A 15,537-nucleotide genomic window follows, 5' to 3' on the forward strand; every position below is an offset into this window, starting at 1 on the left:
GACTTGACACTTAGTCAAGTAGTTCACTCATGGTTTTATCAGACCAGATAATCTTGTTTTTCATGGTCTGAGAGTCCTTTAAGTCCCTTTTGGAAAACTCCAAGCGAGATGTCATGTGCTTTTTACAGAGGAGTGGCTTCCATCGGCCACACTACCATAAAAACCTGATTGGTGGAGTGCTGCAGAAAGGAACAAAGAAACTCTGGAGCTCTGTCAGAGTGAACATCAGGTTCTTGGTCACCTCCCTGACTAAGGCCTTCTCCCCCGATTGCTCAGTTTGGCAGAGTAACCTGTCCGAGGAAGAGTCTTGGCTTTCCCAAATGTCTTCTATTTAAGAATGATGGACATGTGTGGGCCTTTCCAAATCATGTCCAATCAATTGAATTTACCACAGGTAGACTCCAATCAAATACTTAAAAAAAAATGCAAAAATCTGTAAAAACCTGTTTCCTCTTTGTCATTATGCTGTATTGTGTGTAGATAATGGGGTACTGTTTAATACATTTTAGAATAAAGCTGTAACGTAACAAAATGAGGAAAAGGTCAAGGGGTCTGAAAACTTTCTGAAAGCACTGTATCTGTGTATTATGGTCATCGAAATGTTAGCTATTAAAATGAGATCCAACAATAATATCAAGGGGCTAGAAATCCAGGGCTTCAAAACAAATGTGTCATTGTATGCTGATGATACATGTTCTCATTTAAATCCACAATTTGGATCATAGAGGATCTAGATACATTTTCTAACCTCTCTGGATTACAAAAAGTATGATAAGTTACGTGTTGGTGCATTAAAAAATGATTGTGTAGTTTACCAATACAATTGTCTGGCAGTGAAGTGGACATACTCGGTACTCATACCCCGAAAGAAAGAAATTATATCACTAGTACATTTTAATAGAAAGTAAGCAAAAAATAGATCAGATCTTGTCAAATCGGAGGGTCTGCTGTCCGGACCTCTGGCAGTCTCTATGGGGGTGCCACAGGGTTCAATTCTTGGACCGACTCTATTCTCTGTATACATCAATGAGGTCGCTCTTGCTGCTGGTGAGTCTCTGATCCACCTCTATGCAGACAACACCATTCTGTATACTTCTGGCCCTTCTTTGGACACTGTGTTAACAACCCTCCAGGCAAGCTTCAATGCCATACAACTCTCCTTCCGTGGCCTCCAATTGCTCTTAAAAACAAGTAAAACTAAATGCATGCTCTTCAACCGATCGCTACCTGCACCTGCCCAACATCACTACTCTGGACGGCTCTGACTTAGAATACGTGGACAACTACAAATACTTAGGTGTCTGGTTAGACTGTAAACTCTCCTTCCAGACCCATATCAAACATCTCCAATTCAAAGTTAAATCAAGAATTGGCTTTCTATTTCTCAACAAAGCATCCTTCACTCATGCTGCCAAACATACCCTTGTAAAACTGACGATCCTACCGATCCTCGACTTTGGCGATGTCATTTACAAAATAGCCTCCCTACTCAACAAATTGGATGCAGTCTATCACAGTGCAATCCGTTTTGTCACCAAAGCCCCATATACTACCCACCATTGCGACCTGTACGCTCTCGTTGGGTGGCCCTCGCTTCATACTCGCCGCCAAACCCACCCATGTCATCTACAAGACCCTGCTAGGTAAAGTCCCCCCTTATCTCAGCTCGCTGCTCACCATAGCATCTCCCACCTGTAGCACACGCTCCAGCAGGTATATCTCTCGAGTCACCCCCAAAACCAATTCTTTCTTTGGCCGCCTCTCCTTCCAGTTCTCTGCTGCCAATGACTGGAACGAACTACAAAAATCTCTGAAACTGGAAACACTTATCTCCCTCACTAGCTTTAAGCACCAACTGTCAGAGCAGCTCACAGATTATTGCACCTGTACATAGCCCACCTATAATTTAGCCCAAACAACTACCTCTTTCCCTATTGTATTTAATTAATTTATTTATTTATTTTGCACCCCATTATTTTTATTTCTACTTTGCACATTCTTCCATTGCAAATCTACCATTCCAGTGTTTTATTTGCTATATTGTATTTACTTTGCCACCATGGCCTTTTTTGCCTTTACCTCCCTTATCTCACCTCATTTGCTCACATCGTATATAGACTTGTTCATACTGTATTATTGACTGTATGTTTGTTTTACTCCATGTGTAACTCTGTGTCGTTGTGTGTGTCGAACTGCTTTGCTTTATCTTGGCCAGGTCGCAATTGTAAATGAAAACTTGTTCTCAACTTGCCTACCTGGTTAAATAAAGGTGAAATAAAAAAATAAAAAATCTTACTACCATGGAAAGGAAAATACCTGTCTATTTGTGGAAAAATCACCCTGATTAACTCTTAAGTCATATCCCAGTTTACCGACTTGCTTATGATCTTGCCTACACCTAACAACTTGTTTTTAAATGATATGAGCAAAAAATATTACATTTTATTTGGAATGGCAAGCCAGACAAAATTAAACGGGTCTATTTGTGTAATTAATATGAATTCGGAGGGCAGAAATTATTAAATATTAAAGCATTCGACCTCTCACTAAAGTCATACAAATCTATACCTAAATAGGAACTGGTTCTCTATCAGATTAGTAAGAATGGCTCACCCCGTGTTCAAGAATGGCCTTTGTCCCTTTATTCACATTACAACCTCTCACTTTTGGTTATTGAAAAATGAACTAAAATCTCTGAAATATCGCTATTTTAAAACAAGCCATAGAAAGTTGGTTGCAATTACAATTTAATCCACCAGAAATTACAGTACACATATTAAAACAAATATTATGGTTAAACTCAAATATAGTCATTGATATATATAGTCATTGATATATACTAATTATGTTAATTATTTATACAAATTATTATCAAATATACTCATTATTTTGGGATAAAAATGTTTAACAGTATAATCTTTTAAATTATATCATAAATCGGACTGGTGGTGACACATGCAGCTAAAAAAATATATGGAAATGTCTGCTCTGTCTAAAATTACAACCAAAAATGGAAGATGAAAAAGGAAGGGGGATAAAGTGAGAAACTTGTCTGTCACCCCTGCTTAAAGACTAATATTGGCTAAAGAAAATTGTAATAAATAAAAAAAGTATACCAGTTTCATTTAAGGACCAAAAAATGGACAGATGTGCCATACAGATTGCAAATAGCTGGTTTTCAAGGCACATGGTTTATGAACTGACAAACAAGATGACGCTGGATTCAAAACTCAGAGACAGAATCCTTAGATTATTTATTTTGATACTGTCCCTATGTAGCTTGTTTTTGGTCACAGGAATGGCTGAAGAATTGTTACATTTACCTGGAGTTAACTCTGCAAATAGCACTGCTGTGTAATCTGAAATGTCATAGTCAATCAATCAATAACATAATACTCATTGCAAAAAATCTTTAATTTACAATCTGAAGAAACTATGAGAATAGAAAGTTTCAAAACTTTTGTGAAACATCACAGCCCTGTTGAAAAATATATGGCAACTAGAAATCAAAACTGGATGGTGTTCAGAGACAGGGGGAGATGAGACAGAGTGTCACTGACCGGCATGGAGGAGTCCTCTGTGTTGGTGCCTTAGGGCAGATAAGGAGAAAAGGTGGGGGAGGAGATGGAGAAGTAGAGAAAGGGGGGATGAAAGGAGGAGTATTACTAACCAGTGGGGCGTCCTCCTCTATGTTGGTGCTGTAGGGCAGGTTGGTGAAGATAGGGTCCATGTCCTGGACATCAGTGATGGTGATTGCCAAGTTAGACAGACTGGATAGAGGCCGCTTCTTATCCTGGTCCTGATGGAGAGAGCAGAAGAACACAAGCATGGTCACACCTTGGTCATGTTCACTTGGAAGAAAACAGACTGAAACAGGGAGGGATTACCTGGACTTGCTCCTTTTCATTTTTAAAACATTATGCTACCCTGTGCCCTACTGAACACTATCCTGCCTTGTTACTTTATTTTAAAAAAACAGTGTGTGTAAGCTTATCTGCACTTTGTGTGTTCTCTCACCGTGGCATTGACAGTGAGCTGGTAGGCCGAGGTGGTCTCGTAGTCCAGGGCCCTGGTGACAGTGACCGTACCACGGGCTCCATCGATGGAGAAAAAGGGAGAAGGGGGCTGGAAGGAGAAGAGCACACTTCCCCCTGTGCCTTGGTCTGGGTCTGTGGCATTTACCTGGTACACTGAGGTGCCCACTGGAGTGTTCTGGAACCCAGGGAGAGACAGGCACACAGATTGGCATAAAGTCATAGTTCTGTAGTATGAAGGGATTTTCAAAAGATAGATGGATGACTATGTCGAAACACTGAATTGAGACAGATTACTGTTCTGCAGATGTAATGATTAATTGGCCACATTTGCAGCCAAGCACCAACTCAACTATGTCCTTTTTCTTCTCAACTAATTAACAATATCTGACCAATGAGAATTAAGCAAAGTAGTAACTGGGGAAATAATGAAATACGATTACCATTCACAACAACTGATTCCTCACATTTTAGAACTACACAGAAGTGTCTTAGAAAATAAAAGAGCCCAGTATGATAAATAAAATATGTTATTTAACATTTATTTAACTAGGCAACTCAGTTAAGAACACATTTGTATTTAGTATGAGGACCTACACCATCCAAACCCAGACGACGCTGGGCCACCCTATGGGACTCCCAATAATGTCCAGTTGTGATACAGTCTGGAATTGAACCAGGATGTCTGTAGTGATGCCTCAAGCACTGAGATGTAATATCTTAGACCGCTGCACCACTCAGGATCCCCAAAATTATCATGTTTTAAAGCTCAACAGTGATCTAATGTCAAGTTGAGTCCATGTCTCACACAATTCAGTGTGTAGACCCAAGACTAATTTCCTCAATTCCAAATGATGGGAGAGATCAGCACCATAAATTAGATGTTGCCAATCTTTCCCATTCATTAGGGGTTGAGAGGGGGGAGCTCCCTTGTCGATGCAAAGGAGATGGTCAGTCTATAACTTGGGTGGCTGGAGACTTTGACAATGTTTTCCTCTGACACCGTCTGGTATAGAGGTCCTGGATGACAATGAGCTAGGCCACAGCGATGCACTGGGCTGAATGCACTACCCTCTGTAGCAAATTGAGGTCAGATGCCAAGCAGTTGCCATGCCAAGCGGTGATGCAGCCAGTCAAGATGCTTTCAATGGCGCAGCTGTATAACTTTTTGAGGATCTGAGGGCCCATGATGAATCTGAGGGAGAAGAGACAATGTCATGTCCTCTTCATGACTGCATTGGTGTGTGTGGACCATGATAATTCCTAAGTGATGTGGATACTGAGGAAGCTCTCAACCTGCTCCACTATAGCCTCATCGATGTGGATGGGGGTTGTCCTCAGCCCTCCATTTCCTATAGTCCACGATCAGCTCCTTTGTCTTGCTGACATTGAGGCCAGGTCTCCGACCTCCTCCCTGTAGGCTTTATCATTGTTCATACTATTTACTCTCTTGGTAAATACTGTATTATGGTCTACAGCTTATCATGAGGTATTCTAACTCAGGCGAGTAGAACCTTGACTTCCTTAATATTAAAGATTGCACTGAAACGGCTGTTTGAAGAAGAGGACCAAGGTGCAGCGTGCTACATGTTTATGATTTTTAATAAAACTGAACACTAGAACAAAAAATAACAAAGCAGAACAAACTAAACAGTTCTGTCTGGTGCCGACACAAAAGAAACAGAAAATAACTACCCACAAAACAGAGGTGGGAAAAGGCTCCCTAAGTATGGTTCTCAATCAGAGACAACGATGGACAGCTGCCTCTGATTGAGAACCACACCCGACCAAACACACAGAAATAGAAAACATAGAGCACAAAACATAGAATGTCCACCCCAACTCATACCCTGACCAAACCAAAATAGAGACATAAAAGGATCTCTAAAGTCAGGGCGTGACAAGCACACCAGCTGTAGTTAACAAAAAGGCACACAACCCCCTCCCCTGAGTTCCCCTTCCATCATAGGAAATTATGACGGAAAACTTATGTACAAAAAAAGTTAAGATCAGCACAAACAGAATACCCAAAATACGAAAGTGTGGTCTGCTGCAACAGTCTGTCTGCTGCACCTCTCACGGAAACAAAGGAGAGGGTGTGTGGTGTGTGTGAGTGCTCCTCAGCCCCTATCAGTCGTACTACAGGGATATGCTGGGAGGCCAAGGGCCATTGCCCAGGGAACACAACAGCATAGCACAGGTAATATAAGCTGACTAGCTCCCCATGTCTACATCCCCTGACATCATACTGCCTATCACTCTATCTTACCCTCCATGTCTCTTTCTCTTAGATTTTCTCTCTTTTTCCTACACCTACAACCTCGCTCTCTCTCTCGCTCTCTCTCTAACTCCTACATCCCTCCCTCCTTGTCCTCTTGCAGAAAGACAGGCATGCATCAGCAGGTCTGTCTCACTGGATTAAGGTGCCTGCCACCCAGAGAGAGGATGGAGAGAGAGATATATGGAGAGAGAGAGAGAGAGAGAGAGAGAAAGGGAGAGGGAGAAAGAAAGAAAATAAGAATGGTGGTAGTGGGGGGGGGGGTATCATCGGGCATCGAATCCGCAGGGTATCAATCATGTGATTTAGTAAAGCCACCCTCCATACAAGGATAATCATAAAACACCTTCACAAAGCAAATACAACAACAAATCGTCATATCTTACAGATCCCTTTACACATCAACAGATTTTATAACTAGTCAGAAGCCTCTTTTTCACCTCTTTCATCACGTAATTTACTTGACCTTCACATATGGGCAGGCATAAGGTCAAGGGCAGGTATTACGTTGCAAAGGTGGGCATGTACGTGTCCTGCTTATACCAAAGATTTTTATAACTAACCCAAGATAGACCATTGCCTGTTGTCTCCAATGGGAGCAAATCAATCATAGTGGGCAGAACAAGCAAGGAGGTGGGCACAGCCAAGCACAAGCTCGTGAGATCCTATTGGAGTGTTCTACATTTATTTGCATATTTCCGTTAGGGAACGGCTACTCTATAAAGTGCCCGTTTGCAATAACTGAATTTGCCATTGCACTCCTAAACAACACCACTTTTTAAAACTTTAGCAAAGGGCAAAGTCCACCAAATGCAGGCCACTATGTTTCTTACAGATTATAGTTTAGGAAACAAAAAATTGTATGGCGATCAAATGTTTCATCGATGAGAAAATTTGCAGAATTTCAGCCAAATTCATCTCGCTCCATCTTCTCCCACTGCCGGCCACTGGGCTTCTTCTCAACACCATATTTGGTAGTGAGTGGAAACGCCAACCGGATGCTTCATATTTATACATCATTTGAAATATCTGGCTCATTGTTCTATCTGTGTTTAAACTAGTTTTGTCAACAGCAAACACACATCACCGGAGGAACAATGGGCTACAAGGTGGTCTCTGCCAGCAAGAGCCGCTTTGTGTCTGATGACATTATCGAGGAAGATTCACTTCCCTTGGAAGATCTGGAGAGTGAATTCCAACAGATCCAACCATATATGCTCGAGCCATTGGCCTCTAGCGACAAAAAATATTTCAGTTAAGAAAACTAAGTTCAACCACCCTTGACCCACAAAGTGTTTGAACAGTATGTAACGTAAGGGTTGTGAAGTAACGGATTACATGTAAGGGATTACATTTTATTAACTGTAATCTGTTACATTACCAGCAAAAATATTGTAATCAGATAACAGATACTTTTGAAAAACTAGATGATTAATTCGAGGATTACTTTTAAATTCAGAAAGGATGTTTGCGAAAAAAAGTATTTGACACTTCTCTGTTTTCTCAATGACATTCAAATCATCATTGAAAAAAGGTGCAAGTTTAAGTTTGTTCCACCTGAGTGAGTCTGACCACAAGTCAGAGACCACTATGATGACACACCAAATGTGTTTGATGGATCGCAGGATAAGAGCAGGAATAGGCTTTTGTAGGCTACAGTCCAAGCTATGTCTTCCAATGGTGCGACTACTGTCGGCATCCAACGATTATCCAACTTGAATAAATGTGGCGATACGGATATAACTTATTATTGATATCTACATAGCGCATTGATGTGATTCATACTGCTGCTCTCTGATTTAGCTATTTGCGCATCCGGAGTGGCACAGAGGTCTAAGGCACTGCATCTCAAATTCCAGGCTGTATCACAACCGGCCGTGATTGGGAGTCCCATAGGGCGGCACAAAATTGGCCCATTGTTGTCCGGGTTAGGGTTTGGCCAGGGTAGGCCGTCATTTTAAATAAGAATTTGTTCTTAACTGACTTGCCTAGTTAAATATAAAATACAAATTACAGATTGTGGTTGTTGTGGATGGCTGTTCACAAATCTAAATGTGTATTTGAATCCAATAATGGTTGAATTCAAGATGTTTAAGCTGCCTGTCAATCATTGTTTTTGAAGCCAGTGGACAGCCAATGAAAAATGCCCTCTTGCAACAGCTGCAAAGTACGGATCCAAGCCTATGGAACACAAGTGGGGCTTGTTTCTTCAGTAGTGCTGAAAGCATGCCATTCCATGAGCACAGTATTTATTTTTCAACTCAAATCAATGAGCCCAATCAGTCCTCCATGACAACAAAATCATAAACAACAGAGTAAGGCTGGCTAATTTAGTCCTTAGTTTTGGGGTCATGCTCAGGTAAAACAATTTGGTTAATCTATACGTCCATATGTCCAAGTCCTATTCATGAAGATCAAGGGGTATAACATTTATTGGAATGACTGGAACTCTGATAGACTTTGTTTTTAAATGTAAATATATAATTTAATCGTATTGTTAAATGTAGTAGAAAGTGATTGGTTAGAAGAAGCCTACACAACATATCCATAATCCATGGGGTGGCAGTGTAGCCTAGTGGTTAGAGTGTTGGACTAGTAACCGGAAGGTTGCGAGTTCAAACCCCCGAGCTGACAAGCTACAAATCTGTCGTTCTGCCCCTGAACAGGCAGTTAACTCACTGTTCCCAGGCCATCATTGAAAATAAGAATTTGTCTTAACTGACTTGCCTGGTAAAATAAAGTAAAATGTAACATCCATATATGGTATTCTATGTGAACTTTAACATTGATTTATCCTGCAATAGATTCAATTGGTGATATACATGTTTGTCTTCTTCTAATGCCTCTTAAGTAGAAAGTAATCTAAAAGTAACCGAATGTAATCAGATCACGTTGTTAAGTTTTGGTAATCCAAAAGTTATGTTACCGATTATAACTAGTAACTGTAACGGATTACATTTAGAAAGTAACCTACCCAACCCTGTCTAATGTTATAGCAAGCTAATATTAACTTGCTATTTGTATCTCCAGCTGGCACGACACTGAAAGTTCTGAAAACGCCTGTATATAATTGTTAGCTGTAAACATAAACCGGAGCCTTAACCATTTGTTTATGGCGCTTATTTTCCCCAAGAATTGAAAAAGCTGTTGCGCAGCATCCCACTGCCTTCCTGAAGACGAACAATGAATACGAAACGCCTCAGTCTGGTTTTAGACCCCATCATAGCACTGATACTGCACTCGTGAAGGTGGTAAATTACCTTTAATGGCGTCAGACCAAGTCTCTGCATATGTCCTCGTACACCTTGACCTTAGTGCTGCTTTTGATACCATCGATTACCACATTATTTTCGAGGGACTGGAAACGCAAATTGGTCTACACGGACAAGTCCTGGCCTGGTTAAGATCTTATTTGTCGGAAAGATATCAGTTTGTCTCTGTGGATGGTTTGACCTTTACTCTGGATGGACCCTGATCTCTCGTTTGACAAACATATCAAGAAAATTTCAAGGACAGCTTTCTTCCATCTTCCTAACATTGCAAAAGTCTGAAACTGTCCAAAAATTATGCAGAAAAATGTATACATGCTTTTGTCACTTCTAGATGAGACTACTGCAATGCTCTACTTTCCAGCTACCCGGATAAAGCACTAAATCAGTTTTATCAAATTTTTACCAGCATGTCACATGTCCATCCAGGGGAGAAAAAAATTCTAGAACACCTTTACACCACACACAGAGATGCACATAAAGCCCTCCATTTGGCAAATCTGACCATAATTATATCCTCCTGATTCCTGCTTACAAGAAAAAACTAAAGCAGGAAGCATTAAGGAACACACCACCTCAGTCATCAGCTTCATCAATAAGTGCATCGATGACAACGTCCCCACAGTGACTGTACGCATATATCCTAACCGGAAGCCATGGATTACAGGCAACATCCGCATCCAGCTCAAGGCTAGAGCTGCTGCTTTCAAGGAGTGGGAGACTAATCTGGACGTTTATAAGAAATCCTGCTATGCCCTCCGACAAACCATAAAACAAGCAAAGCGTCAACACAGGATTAAGATTGAATCCTACTACACCGGCTCTGACGCTTGTCGGATGTGGCAGGGCTTGAAAACTATTACTGAGGGAATCCCAGACGCGAGCTTCCCTGTAGACGAGCTAAATGCCTTTTATGCTTGCTTCAAGGCAAGCAACACTGAAGCATGCACACGAGCACCAGCTATTCTGGATGACTGTGATAATTCTCTCGGTAGCCGATGTGAACAAAACCTTTAAACAGGTCAACATTCACAAAGCCGCTGGGCCAGATGGATTACCAGGATGTGTACTCAAAGCATGCACGGACCAATTGTCAAGTGTCTTCACTGACATTTTCAACCTCTCCCTGACCGATTCGGAAATACCTACATGTTTCAAGCAGACCACCATAGTTCCTGTGCCCAAGGAAGTGAAGGTAACCTGCCTAAATGATTACCGCTCCATGTTGGTAGCCATGAAGTGCTTTGAAAGCATTCTTCCGGACACCCTAGACCCACTCCAATTCTCAAACCACCCCAAAAGATCCACAGATGACGCAATCTCAATCGCATTCCACACCGCCCTTTCTCACCTGGACAAAAGGAACACCTATGTGAGAATGCTGTTCAGCTACAGCTCAGCGTTTAACACCATACTGCCCACGAAGCTCATCACCAAGCTAAGGACACTAAAAGCTGGGACTAAACACCTCCCTCTGCAACTGAATCCTGCACTTCCTGACGGGCCACTTCCAGGTGGTAAGAGTAGGCAACAATACGTCTGCCATGCAGATCCTTAACACTGGGGCCCACGGGGGTGTGTACTGAGTCCTCTCCTGTACTCCCTCTTCACCCATGACTGCGTGGCCGAACACAACTCCAACACCATCATTAAGTTTGCTGACGACACAACAGTGGTATGCTTGATCACTGACAACGATAAGACAGCCTATAGAGAGGAGGTCAGAGAACTGGCAGTGTGGTGCCTGGACAACAACCTCTCACTCAATGTGAGCAAGACAAAGGAGCTGATCGTGGACTACAGGAAAATGCGGGCTGAACAGGCCCCCATTAACATTTGCGGGGCTGTAGTGGACAAGGGTTGAGAGTTTCAAGTTCCCTGGTGTCAATATCACCAACAATCTATCATGGTCAAAACATACCAAGACAGTCATGAACGGAAACGAAAGGACCTTTTCCCCCTCGGGAGACTGAAAAGATATGGCATGGGTCCCCCAGATCCTGAAAAGGTTCTACAGCTGCACCATCAAGAGCATCCAGACCGGTTGCATCACTGCCTGGTATGGCAACTGCTCGGCATCTGACTGTAAGGTTCTACAGAGGGTAGTTTGAACGGCCTAGTACATCACTGGGGGCAAGCTTCCTGCCATCCAGGACCTATATAATAAGGCGGTGTCAGAGGAAAGCCCATAAAATTGTCAGTGACTCCAGTCACTGTTTTCTCTGCTACCTCATGGCAAGCGATACCGGAACACCAAGTCTAGGACCAAAAGGCTCCTCAACAGCTTCTACACCATTAGACTGCGAAACAAATCATACAAATCGCCACCTGACAATATACACTGCTGCTTCTCGCTGTTTGTTTGTTACCTGTGCATAGTCACTTCGCCCCCACCAACATGTACAGATTACCTCAACTAGCCTGTACCCCTGCACTCTGACTTGGTACCGGTGCCCCCTGTTTATCACCTCGTTAATGTTATTCTTATTGTGTTACTTTTTATTAGTACTTCTTATTTTAGCCTACTTGGTAAATATTTTCTTCTTCTTCAACTGCACTGTTGGTTAAGCATTTCACTGTAAAGTCTACACTTTTTGTATTTCCTGCATGTGGCAAATAAAGCTTGATTTGATTTGAAATAAACCTCAGTTAGTGCTAAACACAGCTGCTAGAATCTTGACTAGAACCCCAAAAATTGGATCGTATAAATCCAGTGCAAGCCTCTCTACACTGGCTTCCTGTTAAGGCAATGGCTGATTTCACGGCTTTACTGCTAACCTACAAAGCATTACATGGGCTTGCTCCTACCTATCTTTCCGATTTGATCCTGCCGTACATACCTACAGTTACACTATGGTCACAAGAAGCAGGCATCATTACTGTCCCTAGAATTTCTTAGCAAACAGCTGGATGCAGGGCTTTCTCCTATAGAGCTCCATTTTTATGGAATGGTCTGCCTATCCATGTGAGAGACGGAGACTCAGTCTCAACCTTTACGTCTTTATTGAAGACTCATCTATTCAGTAGGTACTATGATTGAGTGTAGTCTGGCCCAGCGGTACGAAGGTGAACGGAAAAGCACTGGAGCGACGAACCGCTCTTGCTGTCTCTGCCTGGCCAGTTCCCCTCTCTCCACTGGGATTATCTGCCTCAAACTGTATTACAGGGGCTGAATCAGTGGCTTACTGGTGCTCTTCCACTGACGTGATTTTCCTGTCCGGGTTGGCGCCCCCTCGGGATCGTGCCATGGAGGAGATCTTTGTGGCATATACTTAGCCTAGTCTCTGGGTAGTAAATTGGTGGTTGAACATATCCCTCTAGTAGCGTGGGGGCTGTGCTTTGGCAAAGTGGATGGGGTTATATCCTGACTGTTTGGCCCTGTCCGGGTGTATTACAGGGACACAGTGTCTCCCAACCGCTCCTGTCTCAGCCTCCATTATTTAGGCTGCAATAGTTTATTTGTCAGGGGGCTCGGGTCAGCCTGTAATATCTGGAGTATTTCTCCTCTCTCATCCGTGTGAATGTCTCGTCCTTTGTGAATTTAAGTATGCTCCCTCTAGTTCGCTCTCTTTCTCCTCTCAGAGGAACTGAGCCCTATGACCATGCCTTGGGACTACCTCGGCCGATGACCCCTTGCTGTCCCCAGTCCACCTGGTCAGGCTGCTGCTCCAGTTTCAACTGTTCTGCCTGCGGCTATGGAACACTGACCTGTTCACAGGATGTGCTACCTTGTCCCGGATCTGCTGTTTTGGACTTTCTCTGTACTGCACCTGCTGTCTTTAACTCTGAATGATCGGCTATGAAAAGCCAACTGACATTTACTCCTGAGGTGCTGTCCTGTTGCACCATCTTCAACCATTGTGATTATTATTATCTGACCCTGCTGTTCATCTATGAATGTTTGAACATCTTTGCCATATTCTGTTATAATCTCCACCCGGCACAGCCAGAAGAGGACTGGCCACCCCTCAGAGTCTGCTTCTTCTCTCGGTTTCTTCCTAGGTTCTGGCCTTTCTAGGAAGTTTTTCCTAGCCATCATGCTTCTACATCTGCATTAGTTGCTGTTTGGGGTTTTAGGCTGGGTTTCTGTACAGCACTTTGTGACATCGACTGATATAAAAGGTCTTAAAACCTCTTATGGATCCCTTCACGCGCCTATCCCTTTAGCGGGATTGATTTGACAACATCCAGTGAAATGATAGAGGGCAAAATTCAAACTACAGGAATATCAATATTCAACATTCACGAAATTACATGTGTAATACATCAAAATAATGCTTAACTTCTTTTTAACTCAGCCGCTGTGTCAGATTTCAAAAAGGCTCTATGGTGAAAGCAGACCATGCGATTATCTGAGGACAGCGCCTCGCATACAAACACTTGAAAATAATTATTCAACCAGGCAGGTGCGACACAAAAGTCAGAAATAGCCATATAATAAATGCCTTACCTTTGAAGATCTTTTTTTGTAATCCCAAATGTCTCATGACACAATGCATGGTTATTTTGTTTGATAAATCCCTTCTTTATATCCCCAAAATGTCCATTTATTTGGCGTGTTTGATTCAGAAATACACCGGTTCCAACTTGCCCAACATGACTACAAAGTATCTAATAAGTTACCTGTAAACTTGGTCCAAACACTTAATTCCTAATCCAAACTCGGGTATCATAAAATGTAAATGGCGGTGTGCAATAGTGGCGGACTGCAATAGCATCGAATAGTCCCCGCGATATGCAACTGTTCAGGGAAGTCAGGAACCAATACACACAGTCAGTCAGGAAAGCAAAAGGCCAGCTTCTTCAGGCAGAAATTTGCATCCTGTAGCTCTAACTTCAAAAAGTTCTGGGACACTGTGAAGTCCATGGAGAACAAGAGCACCTCGTCCCAGCCGCCCACTGCACTGAGGCTAGGTAACACGGTCACCACCGATAAATCCATGATTATCGAAAACTTCAACAAGCATTTCTCAACGGCTGGCCATGCCTTCTTCCTGGCTACTCCAACCTCGGCCAACAGCTCCGCCCCCCCCCCCCGCAGCTACTCGCCCAAGCCTCTCCAGGTTCTCCTTTACCCAAATCCAGATAGCAGATGTTCTGAAAGAGCTGCAAAACCTGGACCCGTACAAATCAGCTGGGCTTGACAATCTGGACCCTCCATTTCTGAAACCATCCGCCGCCATTGTCACAACCCCTATTACCAGCCTGTTCAACCTCTCTTTCATGTCGTCTGAAATCCCCGAGGATTGGAAAGCTGCCGCAGTCATCCCCCTCTTCAAAGTGGGATACATCCTGGACCCAAACAGTTACAGACCTATATCCATCCTGTCCTGCCTATCGAAGGTCTTCGAAAGCCAAGTCAACAAACAGGTCACTGACCATCTCGAATCCCACCGTAGCTTCTCCGCTGTGCAATCTGGTTTCCGAGCCGGTCATGGGTGCACCTCAGCCACGCTCAAGGTACTAAACGATATCATAACCACCATCGATAAAAGACAGTACTGTGCAGCCGTCTTCATCGACCTTGCCAAGGCATTCGACTCTGTCAATCACCATATTCTTATCGGCAGACTCAGTAGCCTCGGTTTTTCTGATGACTGCCTTGCCTGGTTCACCAACTACGTTGCAGACATAGTTCAGTGTGTCAAAATCGGAGGGCATGCTGTCCGGTCCTCTGGCAGTCTCTATGGGGGTGCCACAGGGTTCAATTCTCGGGCCGACTCTTTTCTCTCTATATATCAATGATGTTGATCTTGCAGCGGGCAATTAACTGATCCACCTCTACGCAGACGACACCATTCTGTATACTTCCAGCCCGTCCTTGGACACTGTGCTATCTAACCTCCAAACGAGCTTCAATTCCAAACAACACTCCTTCCGTGGCCTCCAACTGCTCTAGTAAAACCAAATGCATGCTTTTCAACCGTTCGCTGCCTGCACCCGCATGCCCGACGAG

General features: G+C 43.0%; 1 protein-coding gene across 1 annotated transcript in view; it reads right to left on the reverse strand.

The window, feature by feature from the left end:
* Window positions 1–15,537, reverse strand: part of cdh23 (cadherin-related 23) — a 688,999-nt gene that overhangs the window by 370,067 nt on the left and 303,395 nt on the right. Inside the window, exons 7-8 of the mRNA XM_064931960.1 lie at window positions 4,018–4,212; window positions 3,671–3,799 (exon numbers count right to left, since the gene is read on the reverse strand). Of these exons, the coding sequence (XP_064788032.1) occupies window positions 3,671–3,799; window positions 4,018–4,212 (324 nt within the window). The remainder of the gene's footprint in view (window positions 1–3,670; window positions 3,800–4,017; window positions 4,213–15,537) is intronic.

This window comes from Oncorhynchus masou, chromosome 23, assembly GCF_036934945.1.
Source record: "Oncorhynchus masou masou isolate Uvic2021 chromosome 23, UVic_Omas_1.1, whole genome shotgun sequence".
NCBI classification, from domain to species: Eukaryota; Metazoa; Chordata; class Actinopteri; order Salmoniformes; family Salmonidae; genus Oncorhynchus; species Oncorhynchus masou.